Source organism: Silurus meridionalis, chromosome 4 (assembly GCF_014805685.1).
Source record: "Silurus meridionalis isolate SWU-2019-XX chromosome 4, ASM1480568v1, whole genome shotgun sequence".
Classification (NCBI taxonomy): Eukaryota; Metazoa; Chordata; class Actinopteri; order Siluriformes; family Siluridae; genus Silurus; species Silurus meridionalis.
The window spans coordinates 18,198,271-18,220,471 of record NC_060887.1 but is presented as its reverse complement, the minus strand read 5'-3'; the positions used below and the strand labels follow the sequence as shown (position 1 = coordinate 18,220,471).

Sequence of the window (22,201 nt, the reverse complement as noted above, 5' to 3'; positions counted from 1 at the left end):
GTTTAAGGAGAAAAGTCTCCCACCTAGGGCTTTATACATAAAAAATGTGTAGCACAAGCAAGATGCATGTGTGTGATATAATTAACAATCAAAGACAACTACGGAAAACTCAAAAGTAGGTAGCCCCTTTGTGGTTTTGAATTGAGGCCACAAAACATGAGAAGCTTTTTTAAAGGACTGTAGGAAGGTAACATGCCAATGTGAGCAGTTTTTGTATTTCAGTATTAGTATCGGTAGAAGTAGGAGTAGATGTCAAGATAACAAGATGCTCTACAGTTTCTTACTGGTTTTTCTCTTTCAGCTTATGTATACTGGTAAGGCAGTTTATTTTTCTAATATATTTTATTACTATAAATTACATTTTCTGTACTAAATCAATCCAAAATATATATTTTTTTGTGCCTTTTCATGATGTGTGTTAAAGGTGGAAAGCTAATTATTCAGTCCTCCAGTTTGACTGCAGATGTTGGTACAAATGTCACATTAATATGTGATATCGCAAATGCATTTGGTCAGTGCGTCTCTGTTAGATGGCTTTTGCACCAAGAAGAAAATGGCCTTACACTTTACCTCCCAGGCATCAGGAACATGACCAGAAAAGCTCAGCAAGACATACTGTGTTCACTGACAATTCAAACAAGTCTTTCAGATAATGGCACATTTTACTGTTTACTGCTGAATGAGGGTATGGATTATATAGGTAATGGAACAATGCTGACAGTCATGGGTAAATATCTTTAATAAATCTATCCTCATTTACAATTTCTATTTACATTTTTCACATAATATGGTGTCATGGGGTTTTTTTTATTTGTTTGTTTTTAGCTCCAGATATAACCAGCAGGCAGAAAGTGAACAATTATGACCACATAGATTTACAACAAGGTATTTCTTTTCACCATTATTACCTTGATGAGTTCATTATATTTTCTAATCAGGTTTTATATATTTTCTATTAATTTTAGTAGAACTATTGTTTTGGGCTGAAAGGATTTCTAATAACTTAAGTAACATTTAAGAATCGCTCTTTCTCACCCAGCAAGGAGAATTTTTTATGCCAATTACCTTTTTTTTGTTGTATTGTTGTTTTCAAAGGAACAGTGTTTATATAAGTTGATATAACTATAAACCTGTTTAATAAAGTATTTTAATGATTTATTACAGTTAAGGAACATCAGTGTTTGATCCCCTTGGCTGTTTTAGGAGGGATCTTACTTCTGATCATCATGGGAATCCTATCCTTATGTGCCTTCTACAAAAGACGTATGTCATGAACATGGTATTTCATGATATTTTTATGAACAAATGATTATATATTATATAGATTACAGGTAGACTGAAACCAACAGGGTATACAGTATATATAATTCTAAAATATCTTCAAATTCTTCAGGTATGAAATCTGGAAAATATAAGTGTTTATAATATATAGTGTTCTTGTTCATGTAATATTTTTACAGTGAAGTGTTCATTTTCTTTAGCTACTTTGATGCACCAGAGAGACAGTAATGTATCAGAGCAACATCAACAAGTAAGAAAATGTTATATATTAAAATACAGGCAAAATATTATTATTATTATTATTATTATTATTATTATTGTATTTATTGTTTTACATAACCAGTTAAGTACTTGTGTTCATTAGCTGAACAACATGTTTTGTATAAATTATGTTTTTATAATTTTTGCTAAACCTTATTTTACTGTAAAAATAAACCCTTCAATTTTATCTACAATCATTCTCCACAGTCCTCCAGTGAGACCCAATATGCTACTCTGAAGTTCATAACCGGCAGACATGAGCGTGTTTTAAAATCCTGAATTTTGTATTGGTAAACATTATTTTGGTTAAATCTAATTTTAAGTTTGAATTCATTTGAATAGTCATATACATTATATGTTTTGTGCACCATAATTTACTTTTTACATTTTTTTAATTTTATGAACTTAGAGTTTTGCGAATTTGTATTAATATCAGCACTGCAACTAAAACGTTATTCATTCTCATTACTCAGTGCCAGAAGCCCCATGCCCTGGAATGTTTCTTGCTTTCTTCATCCACCAAATTTGTATTTAATCAGCAGTAGTTCACTTAGTGGGTAATTATAAATCTCTTTATAATTTGACTGAGATAGAACAAACCTTTTATCAGAAGTAAAAAATAACAGTCTAGAGGGTATGGAGTCTCTGAGTCTTGGAGCACAGCTAGTGCAGCCTGTTCATTTAAAGAATATGATATACATTTAATATAGTTTAGTGATTTACTGTAAACTGTAAAACAAAAGAAAAAAAGAATTATGCACTTTGGAAGTATTTTTATCCTGTGACCTACAACTATATACAACATACACACACTGATACAGCATATACCAAGAATTTTCAAATTTAATAGTATAATTAAATTAATATATAAATATAATTGTTATTTAAAACAACAGGTAGGCTTAATATTTTAACATTTTGCCTATTAATTAACCCAGAAAGTTTTTTTTATATTTCTGAATGCATTCAATTAAACCTATTTAAGTTGAGAAGTAAATGTGTTTAATAACTGCAAGAACTTTATAATAACTCTAAATACATTTGATAATCCTGGTTTGTTTTATCAAAAAATCAGATAAATCATTTCTGGATAAGTGTCACTCACTCCTACCAGTCCCTTGATACCAATTTGTGAACTATTGGCATATACAATATGAGTTAAGTCAACTAATTTGAACCATTTGGTTTTGGGAAGGAAATCAAGAACTGTGCTGGGTTTTAGCCATTTATATATATATATATATATATATATATATATATATATATATATATATATATATATATATATATATATATAATTTTTTTTTTTTGTTTTGTTTTGTTTTGTTTTTTTTGTTTTTTTAGATGTGGCCTATCAGCCAGTTTCCCACTAGAAGGCAGCAGATTTTGCTTCATACATTTGTCACTAAAGTACACTGTCTTAAGGGTAGACTTTAAATGCCATTTTGATTTTTTTGTAATTGTTTCTAAATCTTTAAACTGAAAGAAGGGAAAGTGTTTGTGAATGTGTGTGCTTTTAAATGAATGAACCATAGTAATAAATTCAGAAAAAGACATTAACATCATTTCAGGTCACATTTCAGATGTGTTTTGCAAGAGTAATTGAGGAAACAGAAAAGAACACACAGAACTCCCCCTTATCTCTAAACACAGCATGTGATGTCATGTCTTGTGAATGTCCTGGCAGTGTTGAGCTGTTGCAACACAGATGCAAATTAATGTCCAGTTTAGAGCATCTGCCTCTATAAAACAAAATCCAAATGTATGACCATAATATGTCAAAATTGCTTAATCCATTTTGGTATACTAATAGTAACAGAAAGAAACCACCATACATCTACATACATATTGCTTAGAGAATTCAAAGATGTTTTGTTTACTGGCTGTTGGGCAAAAGTGTGTTATTGATAAATATATTTTACATTAAAAAACTATTATAATTGTTGTATAAACCATGGCATGTTTTAGTGTATGATTCTATTTTTAAATAAACTTCTTTGTGATTTATTATTTCAACGTTTCTGTGTTCTTTTATGTATATTAGACTTTTTGTCTCCAGACTTGAATGATTTAATAATGACTTAAAAATAATGAGGATCATAAAAAATATGGATACATGATGCTACGCTGTGACTTTTTATAAATGTATACAAAAAATAGCCTTAACTGTACAAAAAAATTGTATTGCTTTTTTTGTTGTTGTTTTTGCTGCGCAGTAAAAGATTACTTCCGAGTCAAAGGTTATTTGTGTTAAACAAGATGGCGGCCCCCTCAGAGTTGTTTTGCTGGAAAGGGAGTTGGGGTTTACCGTCTGTTGATACTGACAGTCTAATTGTATTGGTAAGTCTTGCTGTTGTTTCATTCTGTACCACAACCGGATTTATTTAAAACAACGTTGGTTCTTTTGGAGGGATAATTTTATCGGATAGTTTGTCACCAAAAAATGACAGGGTGTTAATCATCCCAAATCCATTGCGTTAAAGTTGCATATAAACAGGATGATTTTAATAATGCGACTGTCATTGATTCAGACATGTTTAAACTGCATGTTTTACTCAGAGACTAGACTCCGTGTGTTAAATTTGTTTGTGTACATGTGTAATATCATGCAATGTTTGTACAGTAGGTGTTGAGATTGATGAGATCAGAGCTGCTCTTTCCTGATTTCACAGACTTTTTGCAAGCCCAAATTATTTATCTCTCAAATCTGGGAGGTGATTAGTGTGTAATAAAGCAGACACACTGGTATAAATATTTTTTTATTAGGTAAGGAGAAACATTAAAACAGTATTTAATATTGCACTTCTCTTTTGCAGGACTAACAATTATGTAAGATCTGGGTGTTAAAAGTTTATGACAAATATTTGTGTTTTTCTTTAAATCGCACTTTCTTACATTTAGTAATAATTTTAGCTCAGGTTGTTGTTGATCTTGAGTCTATGCTAGGAACACTGGGCACAAGGCAGGAACACACTCCAAATGGTTATGCTGGTCCACCGCAGGCTGCCATACACACATTTGCACACTCATTCACATGTAGGGCCAATTTATTGTTGCCGAACAAGCTGCTGAAGTGTGTTTGGGATTGGGTCCAAAACACACAGACATGACCAGAGCTCACTGGTACACTGGAGCGCTGAGAGATCAGAATACCCACTGTGCCACTGTAAAATCTGGTTTTGAAACAAAACAGAATAAAATGTGAATCTTCTTTTGAAGAACTGACTTGTGCTTTAAGCATTAGAATATTAAAAGAGGACATCAGGGCAGGAGACACAAAAACCTATAGGAGTTACCCAATGTGGTTCTGGTTTCTGAGAGTCACATAGATTTGGCTTTGTGCCTTTCATTATGTCTTAGTTTTGAGCTCTGCTTAAGCATGAAGTACAATTAAGCAACTTCACAGTGTGGCCAACAATTGACTTGTGTTAGATTATGTTTATACATTTTAATGTGTTAAGCAATTTTGTTTCTCAGCAAAATGCAATCGTCTACAAAAGGAACAAAAGTATTGTGAACGCCTGACTTTCACAGCAATATGTGGTTCTTTGCCAGACTGTTACCACAACGTTGAAGGCAGGCAATTGTATGCTGTAGCATCCAATCTTGTTCCATGATGCTGATGTTAATTTGCACAAAGCCAGCTCCAGATCTTGAGTGGCCTGCTATAGCACTCTGTCCTAAACCTTATTGAACAACATTTGGATGAATTGGAATGCTGAATGCACCCCAGGCCTCCTCACCCTTCACCAGTACTTAAATTTACTAACACCTTCATGGCTGAATGAGCATAAATCTCCACAAGCACACTGCAAAATGTTGTCAAACATCTTCAAAGAAGAGTGCACATTATTATAACAGCAAATGTGGACTAAATGAGGAATGGGCATATACAAACCTTATGATCAGGTGTCCACAAACTTTTGTCTATATAGTGTATCTATATGACTTATTTCACTCCAACTGAAAGCAACAGCTTTCACACTTTCAATTTTGCACTGCAGGACACATGGTCTGGATTTAAACACTGCTTAAAATAAAAGTTTAACTGTTGCGTTAAATCAGGTTGTAAGAGCTGCTTTGATGGTTGCGCTCGAAATCCGAAAAATACCTTCTTATTCTGTCTTCTGTGCCAAGAGGGGATTCAGGAGTTCTGCTGCTCTGGTGAATTTTGAATATAACACAAACTTTATGCAGCTTTTTTTTTTTTTTTTTTTTTTTTTTTTTTTCTTCATGCACCCAGTCAAAATAGTATCAAAATAAAGCAATTAAATAGACCCTTGTACTTGCTCATAAATGAAATTGACAATTTTTATTTTACAAGTTTTTACAAGGCTCCAGTTGTTCTTTGATTTAACAAAGTTAAAGTATATACATTTTCTTTGGAAGTTTACAAGTACTGATACAGAATATTCATGTGTTGATTCTGACACTTGATATAACTGTATCAGTTAAATAAGCAGTATATTTGTTGTTGTTGTTTCTCTTAATTGTACTCTTTTTGTTCTGCCAATTCCGATCGTGAAAGCAAGGTCTTGTGATTTAGCTAGCAATAAACCATTTACATGGATCCAGGTGTGATGTATTTCTGAAGGGAAAAAAAGTTAATTAGACAGCTAATTAGACTGTTGTTTGTGAGGAAGTGACAATATTCCTATTTTTATAAATAGGTTCACCGAAGGTAGGTGGTGTTGGTAGTTTGTTGAACACATTTTTGTAGGTACAGTGTGTACATTATAGGTGTAACAAAACAATTAAGACATGATGCATCACGTCTTTAAACAACACAAGTACTGTAATCTATGATGCATAAGAAAAATTGATGGCAATGCTACAGGGCCCATTATGTTTTAATTGAGGTCAGAACTCTTGTTTATATATATATATATATTAGGGATGCACCGTAATGAAAATTCTTGGCCGAAACAGAAAACCGAAAAAGAGGAAAGCAAGGCCGAAAACCGAAACACCGAAAGAAATTATGTCAATTATTATTACCATTGCATTAATGTCTATGACTGTGTACTAACCTTACTAAAATCAAGGCATTTCAATTGCATAAATTAATATTAAAGTTTCAAATAATAAATCAATTACAAATTATAAATATATTTATTTATAGCACATTGCAACAATGCACAGGATAAAATAAATTAAAATTCAAACTTAAATGTTTAACTTAAATGCACTCATGTGTACATTAAATAATAATGTACAGGCCCTCTGGCCTGCTGAAAGGTTGTAAAATTAAATATGTTCTTTCACAAAAACAAAGTGCATTCAGAACAAGTGCAACTGCTTAAAGATACAATACAACAATATCACTGGGAAACTTCCTGCCTTGTTCCTCTCATATTCAGTATAGTGATCGGAATGTTTGGATTTCAGTTGATAAATTAAACCCGACGTGGAGAAAGTCTTTGCAGACGCACCCCCTCTTGATATTTCATTTTGCAAATCGCTATCCGTGGGTCTTTATCAGATATACTAAAATACGTCCGCACCGCAGACATGTTGCTTCAGACAAGCACGTGCAGGGCGCGGTTTCTGTTTGCGTCATCACAACAAACTGTTTCGGCCGTGTTTTTTCGGTGATCAAAGTCTTTCGGACGAAAACCGAAAATGCACTTTTTGGCCATTTTCGGCCGAATATTCGGTGCATCCCTAAAATAAATATATATATATATATATATATATATATATATATATATATATATATATATATATATATATATATATATATATATAATCCTGTATATTTCTATACATATATGTATAATGTATATTTAAATAAACAAGAGCTCTGACCTCAATTAAAACATAAAAATAGCATCATGAATCTAATTGAATTATGACCAATATATAGAGAAAATACATTTGTTTTTGTAAACCGGGTGTCCTGAAAAATTAATCACCTCTTCTTCCTGCATCTGCCAGAAAGCCATGACTTCTAGCCATGCATTCTTTGTCTTTTGGCCTTTTTAAACTTCTTTTGGGTTTTATTGTTGTAGATTCCCTCAGTGAACATTTTGTGATGATGTTTAACCTGGAACATTCAGATCTATTCCCTGGATATTTGTGATTCATAATTAGTTTGTTCCACATAGTGTTGTGCTTGCTGTAATTGTTCAGATAGAGATGTCCAGTTAAATCAAATGTGAAATAAAAGTTAATTAACTGGAATTAATTACAGCTAATAAAAGCAGTTTTTTTAAAACTCTTAAGTAGAACCATGAACAGCATGAGGTCTTTTCTAAACCTCTGGGGATCCTTCTGTTCCAGTGAAGAACTTATCATGGAAAGAGTTTCTTCACTTTTTTACTTTTCCACTCTGTCTCAACCTCACCAGGAAATCCCTGTCTGTATCTGTGTAACACCATAGTATCCACATGGAATTAATTTCCGTTAGTTCAGGATCCCCCCACTTTTAAATGAGGTGGCTTATTTGTAGGAGGTTTATTCAGAAGAACTTTTCTCTTCTCAGTGGTTGGGAAAATGCCTGTGGCCATTTTTTCCCCACTGTAGTATGGTCTGTAACTACAGGCTGATTCCTGACACAGCAAGCAGTTAGTGACACATCATTGTACTCACACATAGACTGTCTGGAAAATTATAGCCCAAGTTTCATTCAGTTTTCCACATGATTTCTGGGTTGGTCTTGCAGTGAATAAAATGTTTGGGGAAGGCAGCAGAACAGCAAATGCTTATTTGCAATCTAGACTTTTTTTTTTTCCTCAAAAAAATAAAAATTATATTATGTGTTGCATAAATATACCATAAACAAAATGACATGCAGTGAAATGTTATATTATGACTGGACTTTGACAAGAAATGGCAAAAATAGAATAAAAACATAGAAAAGGGTTAATAAAATCAGAAATAGAATATGTTGTATATACCTATGCAGCAGCATTTTCATTCAGGTAATTAACCAAAATACAAAGAATTATATATATTTTTTTTTATTTTAAGACTTTTTATTTCATTTTAATTGCTGTTCTGCTGAATTCAATAAGGGTTAGAGGACTTCTCCTAAACTAGGCAGCAGGCTATATTATTGTTATTATTAAAAATGATCATAGATGTACATGAATGCATGTTGAACAAGTTTCACTTCTATTCAGTTTCAACTTTTCACAGACACCTCTTAATCATATTTAAAGAAAATTGCACACAACACCCATTACAAAATCATACACTCATTTAATGTGTGTAATTTATTTTCAGTTAAATCTCATGGTGAAATTGCACAGCTTAGCATGGTTTATAGGGGAAAGTCTTTTTGGAACGATGCTTATGGCATTTCTTATTTTCTTTTTTTTATATGAACTGGTGGTGTGCTGTAAACTAAACTGTCAGCAGAAGCAGTTTGGCCTGCAGCAACTTTCTGTCCGTGTTTCTGTTGGACAGCACATGAGCATTCATGTCTCTGGTTTTACAACACACAGTTTTAAAATTGTGTGAGGAATTCTCCAATAATCCAAAGGCATGATGTCAGCCTTTGATGGTAATCGTTGCTGCTCCAACTGGCTGCTTCTCCTCGGGTCTGTTTCCACTGTTCTGATCGTTTAGGCAGTGATGCTGAACCACACAGTGACACTAAAGGCACCTCAATTTCATTTGACTTCTCCTTTCTAAATAATAAAACTGCAAAAAAAAAGATGGAAAGCTCCAGAACGTTGGTGTAGAATATATACAGTCAGTCTCAACTAACCTGAAACTTGAAACTTCTTCTAGTGGTTATTCAAAACTATTCTTATCTTTTTTATGTGTATTTATTTATCAAGCACTTTCAAGCACAAATTATCTTTTTTTTTTTTTTTTTTTTTTTAAGAATATTTATAAGATTTTAGTACTAAAAATAAATGATTTTTATATTCTGTTTGTGGTTGCACAAAACCTCTTTTTGCTTTTTGGCATGATGCATTTTCCTCAGTCCACTTCTTTTTGTAATCCCTCAAACAGCCTTGCAAAAAAATCTCAAGACCTGCAGACATTGTGGAAGAAATTTAGCAGTGTTTTCCATGACGTTCTTCTAACTCTCTCTCTCTCTCTCTCTCTCTCTCTCATATCCACCCACCCTTTATGCTAGAGAGACTACGTGACTATCGTGGCCACATAAAAAAAAAAAGAAATTAGGTTTGCAGCAAAATGTCACATAGATGCATGTAGTGTTCATGGTTCCACTCTAAATGTATATGACACACAAACTATTTTTAAGCTATAAAGAATACAACCCTTGTCTCTGTCTTAATAGATTTCATCTGAAAGGACTGTTTATACCCTTGTCAACTTAATTATTGCCAATTTGGAAATAATCAAGCAAAAATGTCTTTTAGCCCAGCTGGGAAATGCATAATTTAAAGTTTAATTTGCCTGATGCTTTTCACATCAAATTAGTGATGTAGAAATGTTTGGCATTGGGGAGTTATTAGAACGGGTCTGTGGCAGGAAAGTCAACAGTCAAAGTCAACAGGAATAAAAACTGCAGCATGTCATTGAGTTGAAGTTTTGTCCGCATGCAGTGATGTGTCGAGTTTCTGTTTTCTTGTCTGCCAGAGAAACTGTGAACTGCTTCCTTTCTCGAGATAAATTAAGCAGAGCATGCCTTGCTTCATTCTGTTTCCAAGCCAACCAAAATCATAATTTCACATCACAACCCCACTCTCTTTCTGCTATTAAGGATATCTAAATTCTAAAATCTGGTTTAAAAATGTATTTTCCTTGTATTGTCCCTTAATTCTAAAGCTCAATCTGTCATGTATAAGAAATACAATTCAGAAGCATAACTTCAGAATGAAGGTAGACCAATGAACACCACTCTGGACGTGTGCACATTTTCTCCACTGCTAACATAACTAAAAGTGAGGCTCAGTACATTCAGGTTCATGGGCTGAACTGTTGAACTGCTTCACATCCTGTCCTAAATTTTCTACGCTCAAAATAAGGAGGCCGGAAGAAAAAATGTTTTGAACTGTCTATTCATCTGTGTTTGTGTCTGTCTTGCATGAGAACAGGCTATTATTGTTTATGGTTTATGATAATGATTCAGTTTTTAAGCTTTATACCTTGCTGTTCAACTCATGACGATGACACCAAGGGTCTGTTTCTGGGTTGATTTGTACGTCTTGGCTATTTTTCTTATTTACAGATGTCCTGTAGAGAGTGTTTATGCTTTCTATGTTAGCAGGTTCATTGGTGGTGTTCCAGACTTGGTTAATTTGATCAAATTTGCAATTTAATTGCATGGATGGATGGATGGATGGATGGATGGATGGATGGGTGGGTGGGTGGGTGGGTGGGTGTGTTGGTGGCTCAATTTTTTTTTAATACAACACATTCTACAAATAACGTCCTAACTAGTGGAACTTAGACCAAGTCTTGCTCCTGGCATTGCTGAGTTAATTTAAGTGATCTTTTACACTTCCAGGCATATGCTCGATTTGCTGGAACCCCACTAAAAGTACACAAGATCTCCAACCCCTGGAGGAGTCCCACAGGTAAGCATTACTTTTCAATAGATTTTAATTCTCCTTTTCTGGGCAAATGTATCATTTATGTAAGCATGATGCTTTTAGGCTGATCAGGTTAACTGCAGTGGCAGAAATGCATGTTGGATTAGAGCTTTTCAAATGTGCTAAAGAAATTAGGAATTTTACTGCCCACAAAAAAAACATAATACACATGCTTTATTTAACTGTCCAATCCTCAAATGATAAGATTTTCCTGTAGATGCATTAGTATTAGTATGTACAATTGTTATGCTTGTTATGCTATAAGAGTAGCTGTTGTTCTACTAATAATAATGGTATTAATAATACAATCCAACATATTTATTATGAGAATTATACACCGCAGTAATACAGTACAGTGAGAAGAATATACTAGCAGATGTATACACAGACTGAGATGTGTTGTGCCTGCATGCTCCAAGGTTCACTCCCTGCTCTGAAGACCAAAGAAGATGGAAGCTTCTCTCAACCCAGTAAGATTATCATCCAGCTCCGGAAACAGGTATCGCTTTCTTCGATTGTTCATTCAAGTCAAATTGAATTCAAATTCTAATTGTATTTGTCACATACACATTTATACAGAGTAGGACATATAGTAAAATGCTTTTTTCGTCCAACTAGTAAATGTGAAAAAGTAATACAATATAAAGCTAAAAAATAAATAAATATAAATAAAGTATGAAAAGGTTGTTAATAATAATAATAATAATAATAATAATAATAATAATAATAATAAAATATATATAAACTTTTCATACTTTGTAGTCAGATTATATTTTAATATACTTTTATACTTTAGTTTATTAATTTTCATTACACACACACACACACACACACACACACACACACACACACACACACACACACACACATACAATTCATCCATTTTAGTTTGGCACATATTTATAACAAAAGCTCCAAATTGTAAAAATTGTTTTTCAACATGCTGGTTGCCAAGTACTCTGCTTTTCCCATCTGTTTGGAACAGACTGTGCACATATCTGGATTCTACTTAGTAGCTCTACCACAAAAGGACTTCCAGTTAAATTTGCTAATGGCTCATTTGTTTTAATTTATGGCATTTGAAGCTTATGAGTTTCGTATCACATTGCCATGAACAGTTTCTATATAATGTTGACAAATTAAATGAAAAAAATAAAATGAGAAAGAAGTCACTAAGTTGTCAATAAGTTTTTAAGAATGTTCAGCAGGTGGTTACTATTTTTTATTTTATTATTATTATAGTTGCACAGCTCAGACAGTAGTTCTGGATGTAAATGAAGCCAAAGTTTTCCATTAATTTACTTGTTGCAATACATTACCCTTTCTATATTTACAACCCATTTAATAATTAAAAAGGTCATAAAATAACTTATTTAACAAATAAAGAAGCATTGATATGGTAAAGTTTTTCAGCATAGGAAAGTCTTTCTTTGGGCTTAATAAGATGATTAGCATTTTTTTCTTGGTAGCTTACTAAGAGTGAGGAGGCAAAAATAAGTGTTGGAACAACAGTTCATATATATGATGATATTAATGGAAACAGGAACTGAAATGGCCTTGTGGACATTAAATATAACAAAAAATTGTTTAAAAAATATGATGTCATTCAGTAATAAGTATTGAATTGTAATTGTTGACAATTCTCTGGGGCATATTTTATTTCTCAAAGAGCCAAAGCATTTTTGCTTTCTTTTGAATTAAGACAACACAAGCATGGTTCTCATTTTAAAATCGTAATGACTGCAAATGTGGGAGATGATTGTCTTGTTTATTTCAGAAATACAATGCAGACTACGATCTGTCCGCAAAAGAAGGAGCTGACACACTCGCTTTTATCTCTCTGCTGGAGGAAAAGCTCATGCCTGCTCTGGTGAGCTTCACACAACGAGCACAGAAGCTAGTTTTTTGAGATACATGATCCATCCTGTTGTTAATGCAAATTATAAGAAAATTGGACTGAAGCAAAGAGGCCCAGTGTTCCCTCAAAGTAGAAATGGGGCCAATATCTTCATTACATCTTATTATATGTAGTTTATCCTAACAAGCTCTCCTGCTATGCTCTTTCCTATGCTTCATTAGCAGATAAATGGTAACTGGGTTATTATCTCTGGTATTTAATAGCTGCTGTATAACAATTCCTGACAGTTTGCTCTCAGTTGGAGGCAGTGAGGCTGGAATAGGACCATTTTTAACTCTTCCATCACTTGAACAGCTGTTATGAACGGAAATCCACACGAGCTTGTACTGTTAGCTATGTAGATAATGCAATTAGAATGCTATGAATATTTATTTTTTATTTTTGGAAGAATATTTTTAGAATGAAAATGCATTCACTCATCGTTGCCTGTATGTCCTTCTCTCCGTTCTCCTCCCCTGTTGTCTGTTCTACATACTTTTGCAGATTTATGCTCTATGGATTGATCCGAAGAACTATGCTGAGGTGACACGTCACTGGCATGCGGAGAATATATGCTTTCCATTGAACTTTTTCCTGCCAAGCCGCATGCAGGCCCAGCAGCTGGACAGAGTGCGACTTATGCGGGGAAACAGCACTCTGGAGGCTGGCGAGGAGGCTGAGAAAGAGGTATGGAAATGTGGGTTGGAAGGGGAGAATTTGGCTGCTCAGGCTTTGAGAATGGGAATGTGTAATCTACTGTAGCAATCTAAATCCCAGGTGTCTATACATGCAGCTGGGAATCAACCTTTGCAGCCAAGTTTGTTTCCACGGCTAATATTATTGCATAATCCAACCAAACAAGGTCTTGATGATCGTCGGAATATTACAGGCGAAAGTGTTGAAAGAAGTACTGCTGTTCTGCGTACCACACATTTTTTTCAGCGCACACACCTGCAAGTTTGATTTATTTTTTCATGATGTCACAGACATGGTTATTGTTTTTTTTCTACATAGAAGGATAAACCTCATTTTTTTTCTCTTTGTAGCTATACAGTGATGCCCTGGAGTGCATGAATCTTCTCTCTCAACGCCTCGGTTCAAACAGATTTTTCTTCGGGGACTCGTAAGTTCATCAAAGCGCAAAAGCCTACATTAGGGCTTTTGAAAATTAATTTTAAGGAGCTTCCCTCCTTTTTTGTCACATCACTAGTGATGACTACTTTATGTATAAGCCAGTAAATCTGTTAAATAGGGAGTCTGCACAGATTTACAACCAGCTTGATCTTAGACCCTAATTTGTCAAGCAGTCAATGAAGTAAATTTACCTCCAGACCTAATTTAATGAAAAATGTATATGACTTCTAACTTAGCAAACCTCATTAGTAGGAATGGCTTATGAAAGATCCAACAGTTTAGATATGATATCAAGACATCAAGTTGTTTTATATACAGTGAGGAAAATAAGTATTTGAACACCCTGCTATTTTGCAAGTTCTCCCACTTAGAAATCATGGAGGGGTCTGAAATTGTCATCGTAGGTGCATGTCCACTGTGAGAGACATAATCAGAAAAAAAAAAAAATCCAGAAATCACAATATATGATTTTTAAACTATTTATTTGTATGAAACAGCTGCAAATAAGTATTTATAAGTTTAAACATTTAGAAATGGGAATGTGGGCCTTTAAACTGAAATGTTATCATCTTTTTGGTTCGTATAAATTGCATTTCTCTGTCTTCATTTTGTATAAAAACGTTTACACATACGTCCATTTTGTTTATATATCGCACATGTAATTTTAAGAAATCAAAGCCATTTTGCACACATTTCTATATTTTGTCGAATTCCATCATCACGTATTTAAAATGCGAATGTATACAGTCACAGAGCACTTTATTACGAACACTAATACTAATACTATGGGTGTAACGCTACACATATTACTGATATTTTTCAGTACAGGGCTTTTTACATGCAGAACATAGTTAAATTTTAAATTCCCTCAGGAACATATAAAGTGGCAGACCGCAATTTAGTTTAGTCTCCGCCTGGCACTTTGAGTGCATGTTTTTATTATTATTAAACTTGAAAACATACACAATGCCAGAGGTATGAAAAATAATCTAGAGTTAGCGCAGTGTCACTGTGGCTCCCACTCCATACTGGAAATAAGATTTGTTCTGCGATGCATGAAATAAAGAATCCATAGCGCTAGCGTTAGCTGGGTTCTTTATTGTTTTATGTTCAGCTTTAAGAATTTCTGTCAATTCTGCAAATCGATGGAGCGAATGAAAGAAGGATGTACAGAATGGACGTTTGTTAAAGTATCCTGAAATAAGTAGAACAGTTAAGTGTTAGCCCCAAATGGAGTCTAACAAATGTAAACTGTTTCATTTAATTATTACATTTATTACATTTAATTTAATCAATTTAACGTGTGCCAAGATAGTTGATTACTCAATTTCATCTACATAATAAGTATTGAATTAATTTAATTAATTCTATTTAATTTTTATAAAATATAATTGTATATATTATTTAACTTAGCAGGCATTTTATTTTAAATTGTTTAAAAAAATAAAATAAAATGTAAACTCTAAAATTTGTGAACATCCACATTTTCAATCATAATAAACTGCGTTATTAAAAAAAAACAAGAAGCATGTTTTACATTTCTTCCCCCTAACTATACTGAAATTGTACTGAGCCGTGACTTAGAAACCAAGGTACATACTGAACCGAAAAATTTTGTACCATTACACCCTTAACTAATACTGTTTGCGGCCTCCCGTTGCTCTAAAATCAGCCTCAATACTTTATGGCAGGAATTCAGCAAATTACTGGAAACATTCTTTCCTACAGCTTTTATGCTGAGTGTCCCGTTGTACCACATCTCAAAGACGTTCTAATGGATTCGGGTCGGGAATGAGAAGACCACTGAAGAACATTTAAAATTGTAACCATTTTGAGATTACTTTTGCTTTGCAATATGGTACATTTCATGCTGGAAGTAGCCATAAGAAGTTTGTATATTGTGGCCTTGCATATGATTATCATAAATATGATCAACAGCATCACTCATATAAACTGTGGCACTAAAGTGGTGATTGATTAGTATTAACGGACCAAAAATGTGCCAAGAAAAACATTCTCCAGACCACCATTACACCACCTCAGCCTGGACTGTTGACAAAAGGAAGTTTGGGTCCATGGACTCATGCTGTTACGGCCAAATTCTGACACATCCATGTGTTTGACACCTCATTGTACCTTAGCAGAAATTAAGTATTAACAGACGACTATGTTTTTCAGTCTTCAACTGTTCAGTTTTGGTAAATCTGTGCTTACCTCAGCTTTTTTTTTTTTTTTTTTTTTTTTTTTTACTTGACTGACAGAAGAACCACTCAACATGGTCTTTTGCTGATGTAGCCCATCCACCTCAAGGTTTAACATGTTTATTCTGAGATGCTTTTCAGTTTAACACAGTTGTACAGTGTGTTTAGCTAGCTTTCAATCAGCTCAAACCGGTCTGGAAATATTCTTTTGACTTCTCTCATAAACAAGGCGTTACCTTCTGCAGACGTGCAGGTAACTAAACTATTCTGAGTGGAGAATGTTTTGAGAAAATCCCATAAATACTCAAACCAGCCTGTTTGGCACCAGACAGTCATGCCACGTTCGAAATCACTAATCACTGAGATCACATTTTTCCCCCCATTCTGATGGTTGTTGTGATTATTTCCAGAAGCTTCTGGACTGATTGTATGCATTGCACTGATGCAACATGATTGGCTTATTGGATAATTGCATGAATGAGTGGGTGTACATGTGTCCCTAATAAAGTGCTTAGTCACATGAGATTATAGAATAGCTTCGTTATTGCTAAAGCTTTATAAATTCCTCCTGTTTATGAAGAGCAGACTATAGAGAGCTCACTTTGAAACTTACTCTCCAGGCCCTCCTCCCTTGATGCCTATGTGTTTGGCTACTTGGCACCACTACTGAAGATCAGGCTGCCCAGCAGTAAACTACAGCAGCACCTGACGGCTCTGGAAAACCTGACAACTTTCTGCTCTAATATCCTATCCCTGTATTTCCCTGATGAGAATCAAGGTGATGTACCATTTACTATTAGGAGTAGTAGTATTTGCTGTACTCTATTATTTTTTTGTTTGGGATTCAGATAAAATAAATTGTATACTGTCATCATGTTTGGTTTGGTGCCTTATGCTTAGTGTTATTGTAATTAGTCCTCGAATTGCATGACTCCACTCAGGATAAAGTGTATACATAAGATACATATATGTTTAATAATTGATTTTGTTTACTTACAGAAAGAATTGGTCATCCAGCATCTAATGTCCAGGAAGGGAGCAACTTTGACCGTGAGCCTTATAAGAGACGCAAACAGCTGCTTTCAGTCCTGGTAGCTGTAGCAGCCATGTTGGGCTATGCTTTTCTCACAGGCATTGTTGCTATTGAGCATGTGAAGGAGGAGGGGCTAACAGGAAACACTACCTCCACTGATCTTAATGATGAGGAGGAGTGATGGAAGGTGCAGTGGGAAATAACTTCATTTGGACAAAATCTTCACTGGAGATTTACACTATGGGGAATATTATAATTGTGATTTTTGTTTTTATAATGGGATGCTAGGTTTCTAGTGTCTTCATTCACTCTTCAGAAGCTTTTCATTGTATTGTTTTAAAAGGTACTATAAAAGGTATTGTGTTCCAAAATCAGACTTGAATTTGATAATCTGATATGGCCTGTGCTTTTTTTCCCCTGTTTATCCACTAGATATTTAGTCAGATTACATTGATGGACCAGCATCTCGACTTGCTTAGTAGTCTCTCTTCATAGTACTTTAGCTTTTTTGCCTTGTTGCATTGACCACTGAGAGACACATTCCTGCTTATCTTTGCGATGTTCAAGCGAGTCATGATGTCCAGCGCTTAGATCAGATTTATTTATTTTTAATTAATATTGTTGTTTGTTCCAAAGCCTTCAAAACATGTTGTATATAAACATTAAAACCAAGAGCTTTAATAAAGTTTGCCTAGTTACAAAAAAAAAAAAAAGACTAGTGGTTTATTACATTTTTCTTTTTGCTGCATCTTAAAAAAAATTAATAAATAAATAAATAAATAATTCGGATAAATTATACAGATATTGTGATTGTTCAAGTTTCTTTTCCCCCGTATCTGCCACTAGAGATTTTTCTGTGACTTATACATCATTTTTCATGTCTGGATAAGTGTTTGGGGTTTAAAAGCTTTCCTCCCTTCAACAGTAATAATCTGTCTGTCTTATTTTCCTTCCATCTATCACGGTTTTATGTCTTCACTTCTGGGACCTTGCTACATTTCTTTTATATTGCAATTGCACCTACATTTCTTTACCCGCATGCCATTCTACATCAGATTCAGGCATAAATGTGTTTTTATTTGTGTGACTTTTGTCTTATCTGTCTAATTTGCGTAGGTGTCTATATACAGTAAAGGGGGGTCATCCTTTATAAAGTGTTATGAACAGTTGGTGGCTGATGAACTCTAGTGACTTAAATTTAACTCGATTTGTGTGCCATCAAATTTCTGCTGCATTTCCTGTGCCTGGTTTAAACCATCAAAAATAGAACAAATATTTGTGATTTTGCTATTAAATAAACAGTACTGGATATTTGACATTTGATGAGGTTTGATGTGTGAACAGGTTACTGGTTTTTCTTGTTCCTTTAATGGCCAGGTTGCTCAAATCAATTAGTATAATCCATTAAGTACCAAAGGTTACATAATTTCATCAGCACAAAAAGATATTTTATTTGAATTAAAAATGAGTCTGTTATGAGCATTTTTATGCTATTTGGCAGACACCCTTGTTTACAAAAGGGCTTTGAAGTCTCTATCAATACATTCTTGGAGTAAGTTATTTAAGGATTTATTATTGTTGAAACAAGCCAATCTTGGTTTTACATCTGGGTAGAGTCACCTGGATACTTTACTGTGTGCCAGCATTTGTATGCTATGACCTTCCAACAGTCATAAAGTGATATATGACCTCGTATTAAATATAACTGGGGTACAGTTATCGGTTCTGTACACATAGACCAGATGTACCTTACCTGCCCTACACAATTTGTGATAGACGTCTCTCATCTGTTCTACCATGGTGAGTGTATTTTGTTATTTATTAAAAATAATTTTCTAGTGATACAATACTTCCCTTGTTAGCAGTAATGTTCACTGTATGTGTTATTACTTAAAAGTGCCATTTATCTCTCAGTCTCTGTTAATTAATGCCCTAAGACAAGTCCAGAGATGCCAACTAATAGGCTCTACGTTTCGATATCTATGGCATCTTTGGTGGCAGGGCTAAGGAGTGACTCTCATTGGATAGGAGTAAGCAGGATAGGATAGGAACTATCTATGTGCCACTGCAAGTTACTAAAACACTGTGCCCCAGCATACAAAGGACCATCTGTTTAATGCAAGCCTCATGCAAGTCACACTATTAAAAGGCATCAAGTGTCCTCATCTACAAACAGATCTGTCCAGGTCACCATGTGTGATACCTGCTGCTTCTGAGGATGGTTGATAACAGCAGCCATAGCACAAACCCAAAAGCTATTTGCATTTAGTCAGACTATAATTGGACTCAGGCTCTAGCTTGCTAGTGTCTTAACAAAAGTAGCCCAGTTAGTGACTGCTGCCCCATTGAAATAAAAGATCAGAACACATCGCTTAACTGTAGACTGATGTTGCCAATGATCAGGTGTCAACGAATCAGGTGTAAAACGTGTGATGAATGTTTTTTAAAAACATGTTTAGTTCTTCATTTTGTCTTAGTGTTTTGTGCAATACTTACTGGGGCTGACAAACTGATGTCTGTCTCCTCATTGCATCCTATGGACTCAGCTGTGTATTACAGCACAGCTCAGGAATCTCACCGTGGCTCCTGTTCCAGGTTTTTTTTGTTTTGTTTTGTTTTGGGTTAATTTGGTGTGGTGGTGGGGGGTGGTTGAGGACAAATGTAATATGGGTGTGGGTATGTGTGAACATGCACACCCACATGCACGTGTACTAATGTGCTTATGTGCTCTCTTCAATGGGAGATGAAGTTTAATGAAAAAAATGGAAAATGTACTTTATAGCAAAACTGTGTGGCTTTGTTCTGTATGAGATTCCAATCCAGTCAGAATGGGAAAGATGGAGTGTGATGCCTGAACATGAATGTCATGATTGTGTCTGCTTTTAGTTTAGTTCAGGAGCTAAAAAGTGAGTCATCCCTTTAGACTCACTAGTGCTAAGCATTCTAACATTTTTCTGGAAACTCCAGATTTTTTCCTCTGTGAAAGAGAATGATTTTAACAAGCCACTCATTCCGTACAGGCACGTTACTTCATGTTTGCGTGCCTTTTTTTTTTTTTTTTTTTTTTTAAGCAATTCTTTCGAATTGTGTAATGATGTTTGAAAAGGGCAAGAACCAACCATTTATTTCCAAATCTCCTGCTTTCAAGGTCCAGCAATAATGAAGTATGAGTGGAAATATTTCCTTGGCATGGGCTGCTAAAATTGGTTACTGAGGCAACACAGTAGCAATCAAAAATAAACAGTTTCTCCTAGCAGGGGAGGGAAATGTCAAGCCTGCCTTCACCAAAACCTAACATGTTTTTGAGCTTTTATTAAACACATCTTGAAATCATTATTATAAACTGCTGATTTTGTAAATCCAAGAACATAATTTAATTTAAAAGGCATACAGTGAATTGTAGCGAAGAGGTTTTAAAGCTTTGTGTTTAAAAAGGCTCTCGAGGGTTGCTGAGGTCATATTAGGGGTCATGTGTTTCCCTGTAGGGGTCAAATGCTGGGTCTCAGAAATAGCAGTGTACTTGTTCATTTCAACAGTGTCTTTATTTTCTTTACACAAGGTTTGCTGAGGTTTGCAACTGTACTATAGAATTGTAAATATCACAAATCATCACAGGAGTGATTTACTGGATTCACTAGTGATGAGTGAAAAGAACACTGGGGTTTCAGAACATGTGCGTGGTCATTATCTGCATAACCTTGACATTTGTCCCTCTCTTTTTGCATTTGAATAATTTTCATATTACTTTAGTCAGATTCTTCAAATAAAATTGCTTGCTTCCACAATACCAAAAACAACAGTGACAATTATATAGTCTTATTTTTGTTATTCTACATTTGACTGTCACATTTGTGAGCATATCAATAAGTATTAAACATTTAAACCTAAACTAAGCATAATTACTCATCAGCTCAAATACTGACTTAACTTTATGTGCAGCTTGTATTCAAATTGTAAATTCATGAGCTACCGCACTTTTCAGATCGTTCAGGTTCCTTTTCGAGTGACCGACTCTAATTTGGAAATGATTTCTTCTCTCAGTTCTTAATGCAGCAATGTTTAATCTGTGGATTTATTATTACAGAAAACTCTCATATTTTAACTTCAGATTCTGTCTTGTATCTTCCTCTAATGGAACACAGTCTAGAATATTCAGACAGTGTATTTCTTGTATTCTCTTCGACATTCTCATTTAAATAGCTTTTTTAACTTCTTCATAGCCATATCATGTCCAGTATTAACTCTTTTAACCTGCTGACAGTCAAACATTATTCCTGATATATTGGGAGAGTTTGAGTCATTATTAAAATAACATAAGGATATTGGAAAGAGAATGTGTTCAGGATGCTGACTATTATTTTGTGTATTGGGGCAATGTTTGGTAAACTGGGAAACATACAGATACATACATCCCAAATGTGTTCAGCATTCCAAATGTGTTCGGGTCAGGGCTTTGTGCAAGGTCACTCAAGTTCTCCCACTCCAGCCTTGAAAAACCATGTCTTCATAGACCTCACTTTGTGCACATGGGAATTGTCATGTTGGTACAAGTTTGGACAGTTGTGTGATGTCCTCTTTAGGGTAAAAGTTTGGGAAAGAACTACATATGGCTGCTCTTGAGCAAACTCCTTAACCCCTCTGTTCTCCAGGGGTGCTGTATTATGGCTGACGCAGCACTTTTAACAAACTGGCATATGTGAAGAGAAGAATGTAGGAGTTGTAATGTTTATGTGACCAAAAAAAAGATTCTTCTAGATCACATGTGGGTTTAATGGTCAAATATAGTGTACCTTATACTGTTACCACACAGATGGGAACACTTTGGTATGCAAATACGTGCATATTCCGCTATTCTGTGTGTATAGGTTGAGGAATCACT

General features: G+C 34.5%; 2 protein-coding genes across 2 annotated transcripts; both read left to right on the top strand.

Moving 5' to 3' along the window:
* The first annotated feature begins 239 nt into the window (after positions 1-239).
* LOC124383862 lies at positions 240-2,758 on the top strand. Its single transcript, XM_046846199.1, has 6 exons — positions 240-314; positions 425-727; positions 826-885; positions 1,165-1,263; positions 1,482-1,531; positions 1,750-2,758. Exons 1-6 carry the CDS (start codon positions 266-268, stop codon positions 1,819-1,821), a joined length of 633 nt encoding a protein of 210 aa, XP_046702155.1. The 5' UTR covers positions 240-265; the 3' UTR covers positions 1,822-2,758.
* Positions 2,759-3,783: 1,025 nt separating this feature from the next.
* mtx1a (metaxin 1a) lies at positions 3,784-18,056 on the top strand. Its single transcript, XM_046848578.1, has 8 exons — positions 3,784-3,882; positions 10,973-11,042; positions 11,477-11,556; positions 12,835-12,927; positions 13,459-13,641; positions 14,001-14,077; positions 16,910-17,067; positions 17,289-18,056. The coding sequence occupies exons 1-8, from the start codon at positions 3,802-3,804 to the stop codon at positions 17,501-17,503; spliced, it is 957 nt and encodes a 318-aa protein (XP_046704534.1). The 5' UTR covers positions 3,784-3,801; the 3' UTR covers positions 17,504-18,056.
* Positions 18,057-22,201: the final 4,145 nt, after the last annotated feature.